This window comes from Globicephala melas, chromosome 15 (assembly GCF_963455315.2).
Source record: "Globicephala melas chromosome 15, mGloMel1.2, whole genome shotgun sequence".
Taxonomy (NCBI): Eukaryota; Metazoa; Chordata; class Mammalia; order Artiodactyla; family Delphinidae; genus Globicephala; species Globicephala melas.
Genome location: NC_083328.1, coordinates 39,198,085 through 39,211,892, shown reverse-complemented (window position 1 = coordinate 39,211,892; position 13,808 = coordinate 39,198,085). Strand labels below are relative to the sequence as shown.

At 44.0% G+C, this 13,808-nt stretch overlaps 1 protein-coding gene across 1 annotated transcript in view; it reads right to left on the bottom strand.

Moving 5' to 3' along the window:
• Nucleotides 1-1,643: 1,643 nt before the first annotated feature.
• KAT14 (lysine acetyltransferase 14) overlaps nucleotides 1,644-13,808 on the bottom strand; it is a 65,636-nt gene continuing 53,471 nt past the window's right edge. The window contains exon 10 of the mRNA XM_060284103.2: nucleotides 1,644-1,891. Coding sequence (XP_060140086.1) covers nucleotides 1,757-1,891 — 135 coding nt within the window. The 3' untranslated portion in view covers nucleotides 1,644-1,756. The remainder of the gene's footprint in view (nucleotides 1,892-13,808) is intronic.

The following is a 13,808-nucleotide window of genomic DNA, read 5'->3' as shown; positions in this document are numbered from 1 at the left end:
GTACAGTTGACTTACAATGTTGCATTAATTTCTGCTGTACAGCAAAGTGCTTCAGTTGCATATATATGCATTCTTTTAAAAAATACTCTTTTCTGTTATGGTTTATCATAGGATATGGAATATAGTTCTCTGTGTTATACAGTAGGACCCTGTTGTTTATCCATTCTATATATAATAGCTTACATCTGCTGACCCCAACCTCCCACTCCATCCCTCCCCCAACCCCCTCCCCCTTGGCAACCACAAGTCTGTTCTCTATGTCCCTGAGCCTGTGTCTGTTTCATAGATGTTTATTTGTATAATTTTTTAGATTGCCCATATGAGTGATATCATATGATATTTGTCTTTCTCTGTCTGACTTACTTCACTTAGTATGATAATCTCTAGATCCATCCATATTGCTGCAAATGGCATTATTTCGTTCTTTTAATGGCTAATATTCCATTGTATATATGTACCACATCTTCTTCATCCATTCATCTGTTGATGGACATTTAGGTTGCTTCCATGTCTTGGCTATTGTGAATAGTGCTGCTATGAACATAGGGGTACATGTATCCTTTTTAATTATAGTTTTGTCTGGATATACACCCAGAAGTGGAATTGCTGGATCATATGGTAATTCGATTTTCAGTTTTCTGAAGAACCTCCATACTGTTTTCCACAGTGGGTGCACCAACTTACATTCCCACCAACAGTATAGGAGGTTTCCCTTTTCTCCACACCCCCTCCAGCATTTGTTATTTGTAGACTTTTTAATGATGCCCATTCTGACCGGTGTGAGGTGGTACCTCATTGTAGTTTTGATTTGCATTTCTCTAATGATTAGTGATGCTGAGCATCTTTTCATGTGCCTGTTGGCCATCTGTACTTCTTCTTTGGAGAAATGTTTCTTTAGGTCTTCTGCCCATTTTTCAATTGGGTTGATTGTTTTTTTACTGTTAAGTTGTATGAGCTATTTGTATATTTTGGAGATTAATCCCTTGTCAGTTCCATCATTTTCAAATTATTTTCTCCCATTCCATAGGTTGTTTTTTGTGTTATTTATGGTTTCCTTTGCTGTGCAGAAGTTTGTAAGTTTGGTTAGGTCCCATTTGTCTATTTTTGCTTTTCTTTCTTTTGCCTTGGGAGAATGACATAAGAAAACCCTGGTACGATTTACATCAGAGAATGTTTTGCCTATGATCTCTTCTAGGAGTTTTATGGTGTCATGTCTTATGTTTAAGTCTTTAAGCCATTTTGAGTTTATTTTTGCACATGGTGTGAGGGTGTGTTCTAACGTCATTGATTTACGAGTTTGTCCAGCTTTCCCAACACCACTTGCTGAAGAGACTGTCTTTTTCCCATTGCATATTCTTGCCTCCTTTGTCGAAGATTAATGACTGTAGGTATGTGGGTTTCACTAATCCTGAGTAGTGAGTGGAATTGCTGGGTCAGAGGCTATAGGTGTTAAGCCTTAGGAAATTATGCCAAACAGGTTTCCAAGGCAGTTGTGCCATTTTACTCCTGCCTGGGATTAGTTAGCTTTCAGAACTAGAAACATACCTTTAATATTGAAATAATTCCAGTATTTGAACAACCCAGCTGAGGCCTGGTATGACTTGAGTGATCTGAATCACTTTTATTTTCAACAGAGGTTTGGAAAATGTTGCTCAAGGGCACAGAGAGGAGGGTCATTCTGGAAGATGCCAGGTGGTTTCTTAGTTCCAGATTCGAACCTGTCTCTCCTCTGCTTAGAGCTCTTCTCTGTTAAGTTTTATGCTGGTGGGAAATCAGCCACTGGGGTTGAGGGTAGAGAGCAGAGCATCCAGATCTGGCGTGTCCCGGCTGTAGACACAGCCTTCGAGGACAGGATAACTGGAAGATCCTTGCCCGGCCCTGTAAGAAAATCCTGCAGTAAAAGTAAATGTGTAATTAACTCTTAGGAGAAAGTATCATTATTTGTAGGTGATATGATTTTATATCTGGGAACCCGGGAGAATCAACTGAAAGATGAGTAGAAATAATGAGAAAATTCAGTAATGTGACTGATTATAAATTTAACATACAAAAAGCAATCGCTTTTTGATGTGCAAAGAACCTGTTAGAAAATACAATCAAAGAAAAACCCCACTTACAATACCCACAAAAGATAGAATATCTAGGAATAAACTCAATTAAAATGAATTTAAATGAGCCAAAGCTCTAGCAAAACTTGAATAAAAAACAACTGAATAAATAGCAAGACATACCCTATTTTCGAATAGGAAGAAGTGATATTGTATTTTCTCTCCCTAAATTTATCTAAAAATACAATCTCAATGAAAATATCTACATTCTAATTAGACAAGCTGATTCTAAGGTTCATATGAAAAGTAAAACATGCAAGAATAGCCAAGAGGCTTCCCTGGTGGCGCAGTGGTTAAGAGTCCGCCTGCCAGTGCAGGGGACACGGGTTCGAGCCCTGGTCAGGGAAGATCCCACATGCCGCAGAGCAATTAAGCCCATGAGCCACAGCTACTGAAGCCTGTGCACCTAGAGCCTGTGCTCCGCAACAAGAGGAGCCACTGCAATGTGAAGCCCGCGCACCTCAATGAAGAGTAGTCCCTACTCACCACAACTAGAGAAAGCCCGCGTGCAGCAAAAATAAACTAAACTAAAAAAAAAAAAAGAATAGCCAAGAAAACTCTAGAAAAAAGGCTAATATGGGGAGACTATTCCTTCTAAATAATAAAAGGTATTATAAAACCGTACTTAATTAAAGGAGCTTGAAATAGTATATGAATGTACCAGCTAGATCAGTGGGACAAATAATAGAACCCAGAAATAGACCCAAATACATATGGAAGGATGGCATTTCAAAGCAGTGAAAAAAAGATAGATTATTCAATAAATGACTTTGGGACAGCTGAGTGCCAGGTGGAGCCATACCTTACTCCTTACACCAAAGTCAATTCCAGATGGATGAAAGTACTTTTAAAAACATAACAGTATGAGAAGTTAAGTTTGTTTTTTTTTAAAGAAATCATCTCCAAGTAGGGAAGCTCTTTCTAAATAAGACATAAGACCCAGAAGCCATAAAGGGAAAGACTGCTACGTTTATGTACATATAAAATTTATTTATAGAAGATTAATAGGTACAAACTATTATTCATAAAATGAGCTATAAGAACAGATTGTATAGTATGGGGAATATAGATAATATTTTATAATAACTATAAATGGAGTATAAGCTTTAAAAATTGTGAGTCACTATATTGTGCACCTGTAACTTATATAATACTGTACATCAACTATACTTTTAAAAAAAGTAGATTGGGACTTCCCTGGTGGCACAGTGGTTAAGAATCCATCTGCCAATGCAGGGAACACGGGTTCAACTCTTGGTCCGGGAAGATCCCACATGCGGCAGAGCACTAAGCCCATGGGTCACAACTACTGAGCCTGTGCTCTAGAACCCATGCACCACAACTACTGAGCCTGTACTCCACAACAAGAGAAGCCACCACAATGAGAAGCCCGTGCACTGCCACAAACAGCAACCCCCGCTCGCAGCAACAAAGACCCAACGCAGCCAAAAACAAATAAATAAATTTAAAAAAAGAAAAAGCAAAGGATATAATAATAAGCTGTCATTTGTGTAAATTTGTATGTGTGTGTGTGCAGGAAATTTCTGAAGGCTATGTGAGGAATATGGTAGGTTTCCGGGATAGCAGAGAGTTTTACCTTTTCAATAAAAACACTGGGTTTAGAAAGAAATATTTGCCATAAAACAGTAAAATAGTTAAGATCTAGTCATAGATCATCAAAATTCCTCCCGCCACACCAAACTTGCATTTCCCAATCTGCTCCCCACACCGGTCATACCACACCTACTGCTAGAGCCAATACTAGCCTGCTCGGCACCTTTGTGTAATTAGAATAAGGCAACCGTTCCTCTGGGTAGATGTCACCTTACAGGCATGCAGCTTGGAGGGCAGAGAGAAGGATGGGTTTCAGCCTCACTAGCCTTTCATCGGGGTGCCTTTTTTTTGCAGTACACAACATGCACAACTGTTCGTGGTGGCCCTGCCTGGAGCCACTTTTTCCGTACTTGACCAGTGTTATTATTCATAGGCCAATAAAGAACACACAGAGCCTTTGTTAAAAACACAATTTCCTTAAAAATAAATGTTTCTTTGAAAAGCTTACAAAAGGTAGAAAAGGGGAATATTCCGCTCTTTTCAGTTGTTTCATTGATGGTACAAAAGGCACCATCCAAATTTTCTGCTAATTGTTGGCTGCACTGATTTTCATAACCACAATGACCTGTGAAACTTTCTGGTTACTTGAAATTTGATGTTTTTCTCTCAGAAGGGCCTAATTGTTTAGTTAGTAGGGAAAACTCCCTTGCTCTCTATTTTCCTTTCCATCAGTTGGGTCCACATAACGGAAGCATTGTGTTGAGGGATGTGGTCTTTCTGGATGTGGTCTGAGGGCTTTAATGCGCCAAGGTGAGGCCAGAAATTATAGGGTCGACATGACATCTGATTTTGGGTAAACAAAATGCACACCAAGTGGTTTCTGTACGGCTTTTTTTTTAAGAACAAGGTACTGTATAAGCCACATTACCTCATGCAAAGAATTGTAATCATTTGTAATACTTTTGAGCCAGGGGTTCATTTGTACAAATCTGGAGAACCAAAACGACCTGGAAATGCCAAGTCAGCAAGGGGCAAAGCAAGAAGGAACGTGTCAGCTACGCTGACAGTTGGTTTTTGGCGCTTTCTCCACAGACACACAAGTTTGCCTCTCTCAACGACCCTAAGTCCATGATAAACAGGTGCTTTGTAAAACCAGACCATTCTGAACCTAAAGGTAAACCTTTCTCTCTTTTTTCTTTTTCTTTTCTTTTTTTTGGCCATGATGTGTGGCTTGCGGGATCTTAGTTCCCCGACTAGGGATAGAACCCATGGCCGGTGCAGTGCAAGCATGGAGTCCTAACCACTGGACTGCTGGGGAATTCCCGCTAAATCTTTTTCTATGAGACATAAAATAGACCTACTTTCAAATGTATTCTGTCCTTTAACAAATTTTTTTAGACTTAGAGAAAAGTTTATTACTTACCCTTTACCCAGATTCTCCTAATGTTACTATCTAACGTAACCATATAAAATTAAGAAGTTGTCATGGGTACAATGCTATTAACCAATCTGCAGACTTTATTTGGACTTCAGCAGTTTTCCCACTACTGCATTTGGATGTCACATATCCTTAATCTCCTTGAATCTGTGACCATTCCTGTCTTCCCTTGTCTTTTTTTAAAATTTATTTTTGGCTGCGTTGGGTCTTCATTGCTGCATGTGGGCTTTCTCTAGTTGCAGCAAGCAGGGGCTACTCTTCGTTGTGGTGCACGGGCTTCTCACTGCGATGGCTTCTCTTGTTGTGGAGCACCGGCTCTAGGCGCGCAGTCTTCAGTAGTTGTGGTGCACGGGCTCAGTAGTTGTGGCTTGCAGGCTCTAGTGCGCAGGCTCAGTAATTGTGGCGCATGGGCTTAGTTGCTCCGCAGCATGTGGGATCTTCCCAGACCAGGGATCAAACCCGTGTCCCTTGCATTGGTGGGTGGATTCTTAACCACTGCGCCATCAGGGAAGTCCCTTCCCTTGTCCTTCATGACTTGGGCATTATTGAAAAGTACTGGTCAGTTATATAGTAGAATATCCCTCAGCATCAGATGCAGGTGAAATGTTTGGGCAAGAACCCTGAGGCACTGTGCCCTCCTCAGTGTATCCTGTCAGGGGAGCAATGTGTTGACATATCTTTTTATAGTGATGTTGCCTTTGGTCACTTAGTTATGGTGCTGTGTCCTGGATGTGTATACCATAAAGTTACTGTTTTTCTCTTTGTAATTAATAAATATCTTGGGGGAGATACTTGAGATTGCAAATATCCTGTTTTTCCTCAAACTTTTGCTGACTACTTTAGGATTCATCAGTGAATCTGACATTAGATTTGTTTTCTCAAGGAGATTTTGTTTCCCTTTTTCTTTCTACATTTATTAATTAGAATTCTCCTATAAGGAAGAGCTGTCCTTTCTCCCTTATTTATTGATTCTTTAAATTTTATTTACTTATATCAATATGTGCTTACGGATTTTTTTATCCTATGGGTTATAATCCAACATTATTGTTATTTATTTCATTGCTTCAATTGTTCCAGCTTTGGCCATTAGGATCTCTGTCAGCCACTGACACATCCCCACCCTTTTCAAATACTTCCTTACTTACTCACACCGCAAGATGCTTCAGGCTCTTCATAGCAGAACTATTTACAGTTGCCAATATATGGAAGCAACCTAAGTGTCTATTGACAGATGATGGATAAAGAAGATGTGGTGTATACATACAATAGAATACTACTCAGCCACAAAAAAAGAATGAAATATTGCCATTTGCAGCAACATGGAGGGACTTGGAAGATATTATGCTAAGTGAAATAAGTCAGACAGAGAAAGACAAATACTGTATGATATCACTTATACTTGGAATCTAAAAAATAAAACAAACTAGTGAATATAACAAAAAAGAAACAGACTCACAGATGTAGAGAACAAACTAGTGGTTACCAGTGGGGAAAGAGAAGGGGGAGGGGCAAGATAGGGATAGGGGATTATGAGGTCCAAACTATTATGTATAAAATAAATAAGCTACAAGGATATATTGCACAGAACAGGGAATATAGCCAATATTTTATAAAACTATAAATGGAGTATAACCTTTAAAAACTGTGAATCACTATGCTGTACACCTGAAACAGATAATACTGTAAATCAACAATACTTCAGCTAAAAAAAAAAGATACTTCAGGCTCATCTTGCATTTTCCCTGTCCTAGTCCTAGAATAGAAGCATAAATGATATTGCTATCTAATCATGAATAAAACAAAATATAATTGATATCTGCATGATAGGACTAATATAATAGCCCAGACCTCTATATCACCGCCATTTAGAAACTCTGTAATTAGTTTAGATACTGTGATTTTGTTCATTTAAGTAATTTCTAGAACAGTACATGGCACATAGTAGGTCATAACAATATCTCTGAGAATGCAAGCTCCACACACGCATTTTTCTTTCTTAGCCTCAGAAGACTTATCCACTTGGCTGAATTTGGGTTTCTCTTCCTTAGGACACTGGAGAAGATGGTTGCATTGCATCTCTGTTCAGCCCAGGTCTCGTGCTCTGAACAGCACTCAATTCTGGACGTTAATCGCAGAACCCAGGATGGGAAAGGTAAGGGAAAAGATGGCAGAACATAGCAGGGATTCAAATGAAAGTCAAAAAGTCACCACCTCCGGAGGGCCTCCGAGTCTGCCGGCCCAGCCAACAGGCCTCGCCAGCTCACTTTCCAGGTTGTTATTGTTGTTGTTGACATTTTTTCCTGAATCTGCTCATTCTCAGCCTCAGCACTGTTTAAATTTTGACGAGAAAGAGCAAGAAAGCAAAGTAAGCAAACATAAGGATTTTTCTCTGCAAATGTTCCCTGGGTTATGTTGGCTCTGGCCTCCAGCCAAGAAAAACATAGATGACCCAAGAATCATCACCCTCAGTGGGGACCTGCCACCCTTCAGCTCAGAGGTTTTCTTATTTTGCAGGCAGGGGTGAAGAAGTGAGAGGCTGGTTTAATCCCAGTCCCGAGGCTCCTCAGCCTGCGGCTCAGCCTCCACGTGCTGTCAACTTGTCCCAGCATGAGACAGGGCACCCCTGGGCATGCTTTCCATGGGGACCAGCAGAGAAGCCAGGGGTGTTCACGGAAAAGCAAAGCAGATTATAAAACAGAAGACTGAGGTTCGAGAACCCTCTTCATGAGTCAGCCTTGGGCTCAGAGAGGGCATAAAACCAGGCTGATGCAGAGACACCACCTGCTTTCTGCTTTCTAGGTTCCTGAAACTGTTTTTTTTTGTCCCTGTTGACTGATAGGAAGTCCCATAGCAATGACAGGAATTCCTAGGCCAGGTTTAGAATTGACTTAAACCTGAGGCTTTTGGTATAGATACTATTTTCCCAACATTGAGAAAAGTTGTTGCAAAGGAAGTATTTATTTTTTTCTTTTTTTTTTTTGCGGTACGTGGGCCTCTCACTGTCGTGGCCTCTCCCATTGCGGAGCACGGGCTCTGGACGCGCAGGCTCAGCGGCCATGGCTCATGGGCCCAGCCGCTCCGCGGCATGTGGGATCCTCCCGGACCGGGGCACGAACCCATGTCCCCTGCATCGGCAGGTGGACCCCACCAGGGAAGCCCATTTTTTTCTTTTTTTAAGGAGTAGAATTCTTGTGTTTCTTTACCTCTCTATAATTTTTAAAAATAAATTTATTTATTTATTTTTGGCTGCGTTGGGTCTTTGTTGCTGCACACAGGCTTTCTCTAGTTTAACGAGCGGGTGCTACTCTTCGTTGTGGTGTGCATGCTTCTCACTGCAATGGCTTCTCTTGTTGTGGAGCACGGGTTCTAGGTGCGCGGGCTTCAGTAGTTGTGGCACACAGGCTCAGTAGTTGTGGCTCATGGGCTCTAGAGCACAGGCTCAGTAGTTGTGGCACACAGGCTCAGTTGCTCCGCAGCATGTGCGATCTTCCCAGACCAAGGCTCGAACCTGTGTCCCCTGCATTGGCAGGCGGATTCTTAACCACTGTGCCACCAGGGAAGCCCCTGATTTCGATGTTTTTTAAATGCTCTCTTGTGGGGCCTCACACATGGTGGTCTTTGAACAGATGTTGGTTCCTTCCCTAACCAGCATGAAAGGAGACCCTTTGCTGATGTCTCTTCAGCCTAATAGGGGTTAGTAAGCATAATAGAGCCTGTCAGGGATCTGCCCAGACCCCTCTGCATCCCTTTAAGTGTTTGGCTATCACCCCTTGAATGTGCTTCCATGATTCACAGTGATACTCTTCAACAGAGCAGTGTTCTTGGTAAAAAGCTGGTAAAGTGTTGGTAGAAGCATCTGGGAGTTAATACTCTCCCCTGAGCGCAGCCCTCCAGACAACGTCTGGAGGATGCCAGAATTCCTTTGTCTCAGGTCAGGGAAACTCCGAGGCATAACTTACACTCCTGAGCCCCCAGGATGAAGCCACAGGACTTAACTTGAAAGCACAGAGCTGCTTACCCCTCCCGGTTCTGCTTCCCTTACTCCCACACCAGTCTTCCCAGGAAGCGCATCCTTAATAAACCATTAACACTCAAGTCCTCAGCCCAGAGTCTGCTTGTGACCCAAGACAGTCAGCTTCAGAACGCCTCATGCAGAAAAAGCTACATGATACTGAAGTTCTGATGGTCACAGTTAAAAGAACTGACCAGATGGTACATTCAAATCATTCACTACTTGACAGCCATAATAATCGTACTAGTGACACGTGCCTAATACCTGCATTATGTTCAACACTAATCCTCATCACCAGCCTATAAGATAAGTAGTTTCATCCTTTGTGGCAGTTTTTTAAATGGCATAAATCTTTGACTCTTTGTTAAGGTCTTTGTCCCTCCCCCTTGAATCCTGCTGCTTTTAGAGAGATCTGCTCTATTTTGATAACTTGTTCTTCAGTTGACAGGACCCAGCCACCCGAGGACACTCTTCACCAGGTGAGGACATCCAGCCATGCGGGTTGATTACACTTCAATTTACCTCTAGTAGACGGCAGAGTTAGGTCTTGCTTTTACATTGGTAGGTGGTTCTAAATAAGTACATAGAGGTTGAGCTTTTCTTTTTGTTCCTTTGAATGAATATTCCTACTTGCCATGGTTTGTGCTTTGGCTTAAAAACTCAGCTTTGAATAAAGCATTTGCAGACTGAGTCATTTTGACTCACTCCATTTTCAGATGGTTGTGTCAGCCTCTGGGTGGTGGGACTGCAGTCATGGAGTCCACCAATGGCTTCTGCTGGCAGATGTGAACAGCCAGTGCGCAGGGCTCTGCTGGGGTGGCTGCCAGCACCAGTGCCGGCCCTCCATCTCCCATCACTGCCGTATGCCAAGTGAAGTAACTCTCCAGGGTGACATGCTAGTAAACGACCAGTAAGTAACAGAGCCAGGTCTCAGGCCCTCACGCTGTGCACCCGGCGGTGGAGGGGAGAGCCCTAGACAGCAGCCAGGAAGCTGGGCCTGCCGAGGGTGTTGCCAGGATCACCTTGTTAATTTTCTCAAGCGGCCTCTCTCTCTTTCTTCATCTTCTGAAATAACTCAGAATCCCTGTGCCCCACCAGCAAAGTTGGAAACACCATCAAGCTACACGAAATAAACTCTTAATAAAGTCCAATTGATCAATTTTTCCTTCACGGTTAATGTTTTTGTTTTACTGCTGTGTGTTGGCCTTGTCCATGGTTGCCTCTCAGAAACTTGTGATGAACGGGTGGAGGAATGAGCAGACCCAGTGGCCCGGAGGTGGTCTGGCCTGGCCTGGCCTCGCCAAGAGACGCCTGGACTGGGAATCAAGGCCAAATGGCTAATGTTCTTTGTCTATCTCAAGATGCTCTTCTGGAAGCTTTATTGTTTTGCCTTTTATGTCTACAACCCACCTTGAATCGATGTTTGTTTGTTTTTGTGTCACCCACTGTGTGCAGGTGTCCCCTGTCCTAACTGTGCTGCCGTATGAGAATCAGAACGTGAAGAACTGGGGCAAATGCTGAAGACCTGGCAACTGCCATGGCTGAGGTGAACCAACCACCCCTCACCTTTGACCCAGAAGACTCACGTCTCCTACCAGCCCCCGTGAAACAGCCCAGCTCACTTGGTAACTTGGAAATAGGATAACATCTGAGACCCTTCACAGCTCTTGACACTCGTGTGCAAGAAAATTGTTTATGACTGTAAATCTGCGTTAGGGGGTGGTTTGCTACACGCCATGGTTGTGGCGATAGCGGACTCCCAGAGGGTAGATTTGGTCAAAGGCTGGGACTATTTTCAAGTTCTTGGTATATACTGCAATTTGCCTTCCCGAAAGATGGCTCCAATGTACACTCCCACCCCTCCAGGGATATCTGAGCAGATTTTTCCTACTGAAATGCTAAGGTTTGCTGTCCTTTTCCCCCTGCACGCCTCCCCTCAAGTAAGTTCTGCCTTCATGCTGGTTTTTTTGGTTCGGTTTTGTTTTCCTGTTGGCAATAGGACCCAGGAAATGGAGCTTGTGAATGGCAGGTGGGTCTGTTGCCAGGAGTAACGGGAGTATCTGCAAGGCCCAGAGCGACGCCCCAGTAAACCCATGGCCTGGGAAGACTAGCTCCAGATTTACATAATAAATTGCATCTCACAATCTACTCTCTGGCGCCTTCCTGAGTAATCTGCAACGGCAAGCTTGGTGGAAAGTGCCAGAGGAATGCAAGCTCGCCAGAGTTGGCCCTAAGGCCAACACTTAACAGCCTAACTTAAACAGGACTGTGGCCCTTGTGGCAGCAGGGAGCCGCTATCGCTCTGGGTGGAACTTTAATCCCCGAGGGCACGTCTGCACCTCTCTCCTCACCTGTCCCCACTCAGAGATGATAGTTCAAACCCACCCACCAGCCAAACAAAGGGCCACCTCTGAGCCTCCTGAGGGTCTCTTGAGGACCAGGATTAAGGCCAAGGAAACCCTTGGGGGTCAAGGGGGTTTGCGCAGAGAGGACAGCTGAGGCATTTAAACGTGCAACATCCACAGAAGCCACTTTTTCCCAGGTCAGAGCAGTTCGCATTGAAGCTGCAGCAGACCATGGTTGATGGTGGGTTTAGAAGACTCAGGGCAGGGGTCAGTAAGCTCACTCTGGAAAAGGCCGGAGGATAAATGGTCTCTGTTGCAACTACTCAACTCTGCCATCGCAGCGTGAACGAGCCTTAGACAACACACAAACCAGAAAGCATGGCTGTGCGCCAATCAAACTTTACTTACAAGACCTGGTGGCAGGGAGGCTATAATTTGCTGACTCCTGACTCAGGAGATGGTGGTCAAAAGACAGGGCTAGACCTTGCCTTCAGCTGCTCAGGTGGAAAATATCTTTTTTTTTCATGTCTTCATTTAACAAACAGCTAAACAGCCTCACTATGCCCCAGACATTTGGAAGAGCTTTATAAATACTGATGCACTTAATTATCACAGTGATCCTGTAAGGCAAGTAATATTATCCTCCCTGGTTTGGTACAGAGAGGTTAGGTAACTGGCCCAAGGTCACACAGTGGTAAGTGAGAGCGTCAGGGCTTGGAAGGCAGGCAGCTTGTGCTCTTACCCATCACCTCGTGCTGTACAGAGGCAGGCTGGCCTTCATGGAAGGCACATCCACTGGGCACCCTGCTCTGTGTTAGTCTGGAGGGAAGGGAAACAGGGACAGAGGTGATTAAGACCCACTCCTGAAATGGAACAGGGCCCTATAGGGCTTTTCCAGGACACAACCTCCCTACACCCGTCCCCCACCATGTCCTTCACCTGCCTCTTGTCCGTAGAAAGCCTTAGCCAAAGAATAAATTTAATCAGAGAAATGAGAAAATATAGAAACAAAGGAAAGCAGTCAAACAGGACAAAATAATAATAGTTAAGCCATTAAACAAAGTCAAGAACCTTTAGTTCCTCCTCAAGGGCTATATAGATCATATTCTGAGCCATGTCCTATGAGCTGTCTTATAGATACTGAAACCCATACCAGGTTGAAGAAGTTAACTACCTGATGACCAGGCTGTAGCCATGACATAAACTGCTGCAATTCCGAGAACTGGCCTCAAAGAAATGGCAACAAACCGACCCTGGAACTGAAGACGGACTGTGCTTAAAACAATCAAGATGATGCTGATCAGACCACTGGTGACATTTTGAGATGACTGTCAGAGCTGACTGTGCTGTGCTGCATGCGGCCCCTCCCTCTGCCTATTAAAGCTCTTGCCCACTGATGGGCAGTAGGGAGTTGGCCTTTGGACAGGAGTCCGCCTTCTCCCCCCGTTGCTGGCAACTGGAATAAAGCAAACCCTCCTTTCCATTAACACTTGTTTCTCGAGTATTGGCTTTCCAGCTAGAGCAGCTGGAGCCCTCAAGGAGCCCTCGGGGGAGAGACCAGTGCAGATTAACGATGAGTGTAATCTCGGGAAAGCATGGGATGCAGGATGAGTTGAGAACTTGCAAAACTCACCTAAAGGTCAGAAAAATGGTGGCCATGCAAAGTAAAGATGACCACAAGCGACCTTCTGCAGTGCTGGAAAGGGTCGGTGTCTTCAACTAGGTATGTCATATAACTATGTAAAGAAGTCATCAAGCTGACCCAATAAAATACACAAATTTGGAAAAAAAAAAAAAAAAAGAGCCTGGTGGTGCTGGGTGGAAGCTGGCAGGTGGTGAGACAGCTGTTCAGGCTGCTGCTCTCCAAGGCCTCTTCTGGGCGCTGGAGGGTCCCTTGGCCCCCATCCCATCTCCTCAGAGTTCTATGGGGAGGAAACAGGGTCATGGACAGTGACATGACCAACTATGAACCAGTGCATTTGGCCCACCTGGCAGGCTGATGGCTGGGGGTGGCTTCCAGAGCAGAGTCAAGGCCTTTCCCACAAACCCCTTTGGGATGGGCTGGGATACTTGACACACAGCCTGGGCACACATGAGGGATCCACAGCACAGCCACCCAGGTGACCCCACAAAGAGGGACGGAGAAGGCCGCTCTCTTCTCTTTGGCCATCAGCCAGGACGTGTGCCTGCAGACTGTGTCCCTGGCCTTGCCCAGGGCCCTATGAGGGGACTCAGACTGTAAACTCCTTGAAGATAAGAGTCCTCTTGGGAATCCTGGTGCCTTGCACGGGGCTAGAGACTTGGGAAATGATCGGTCCAAACCCTGGCACTGAAGACTCTCTTGTAAAATT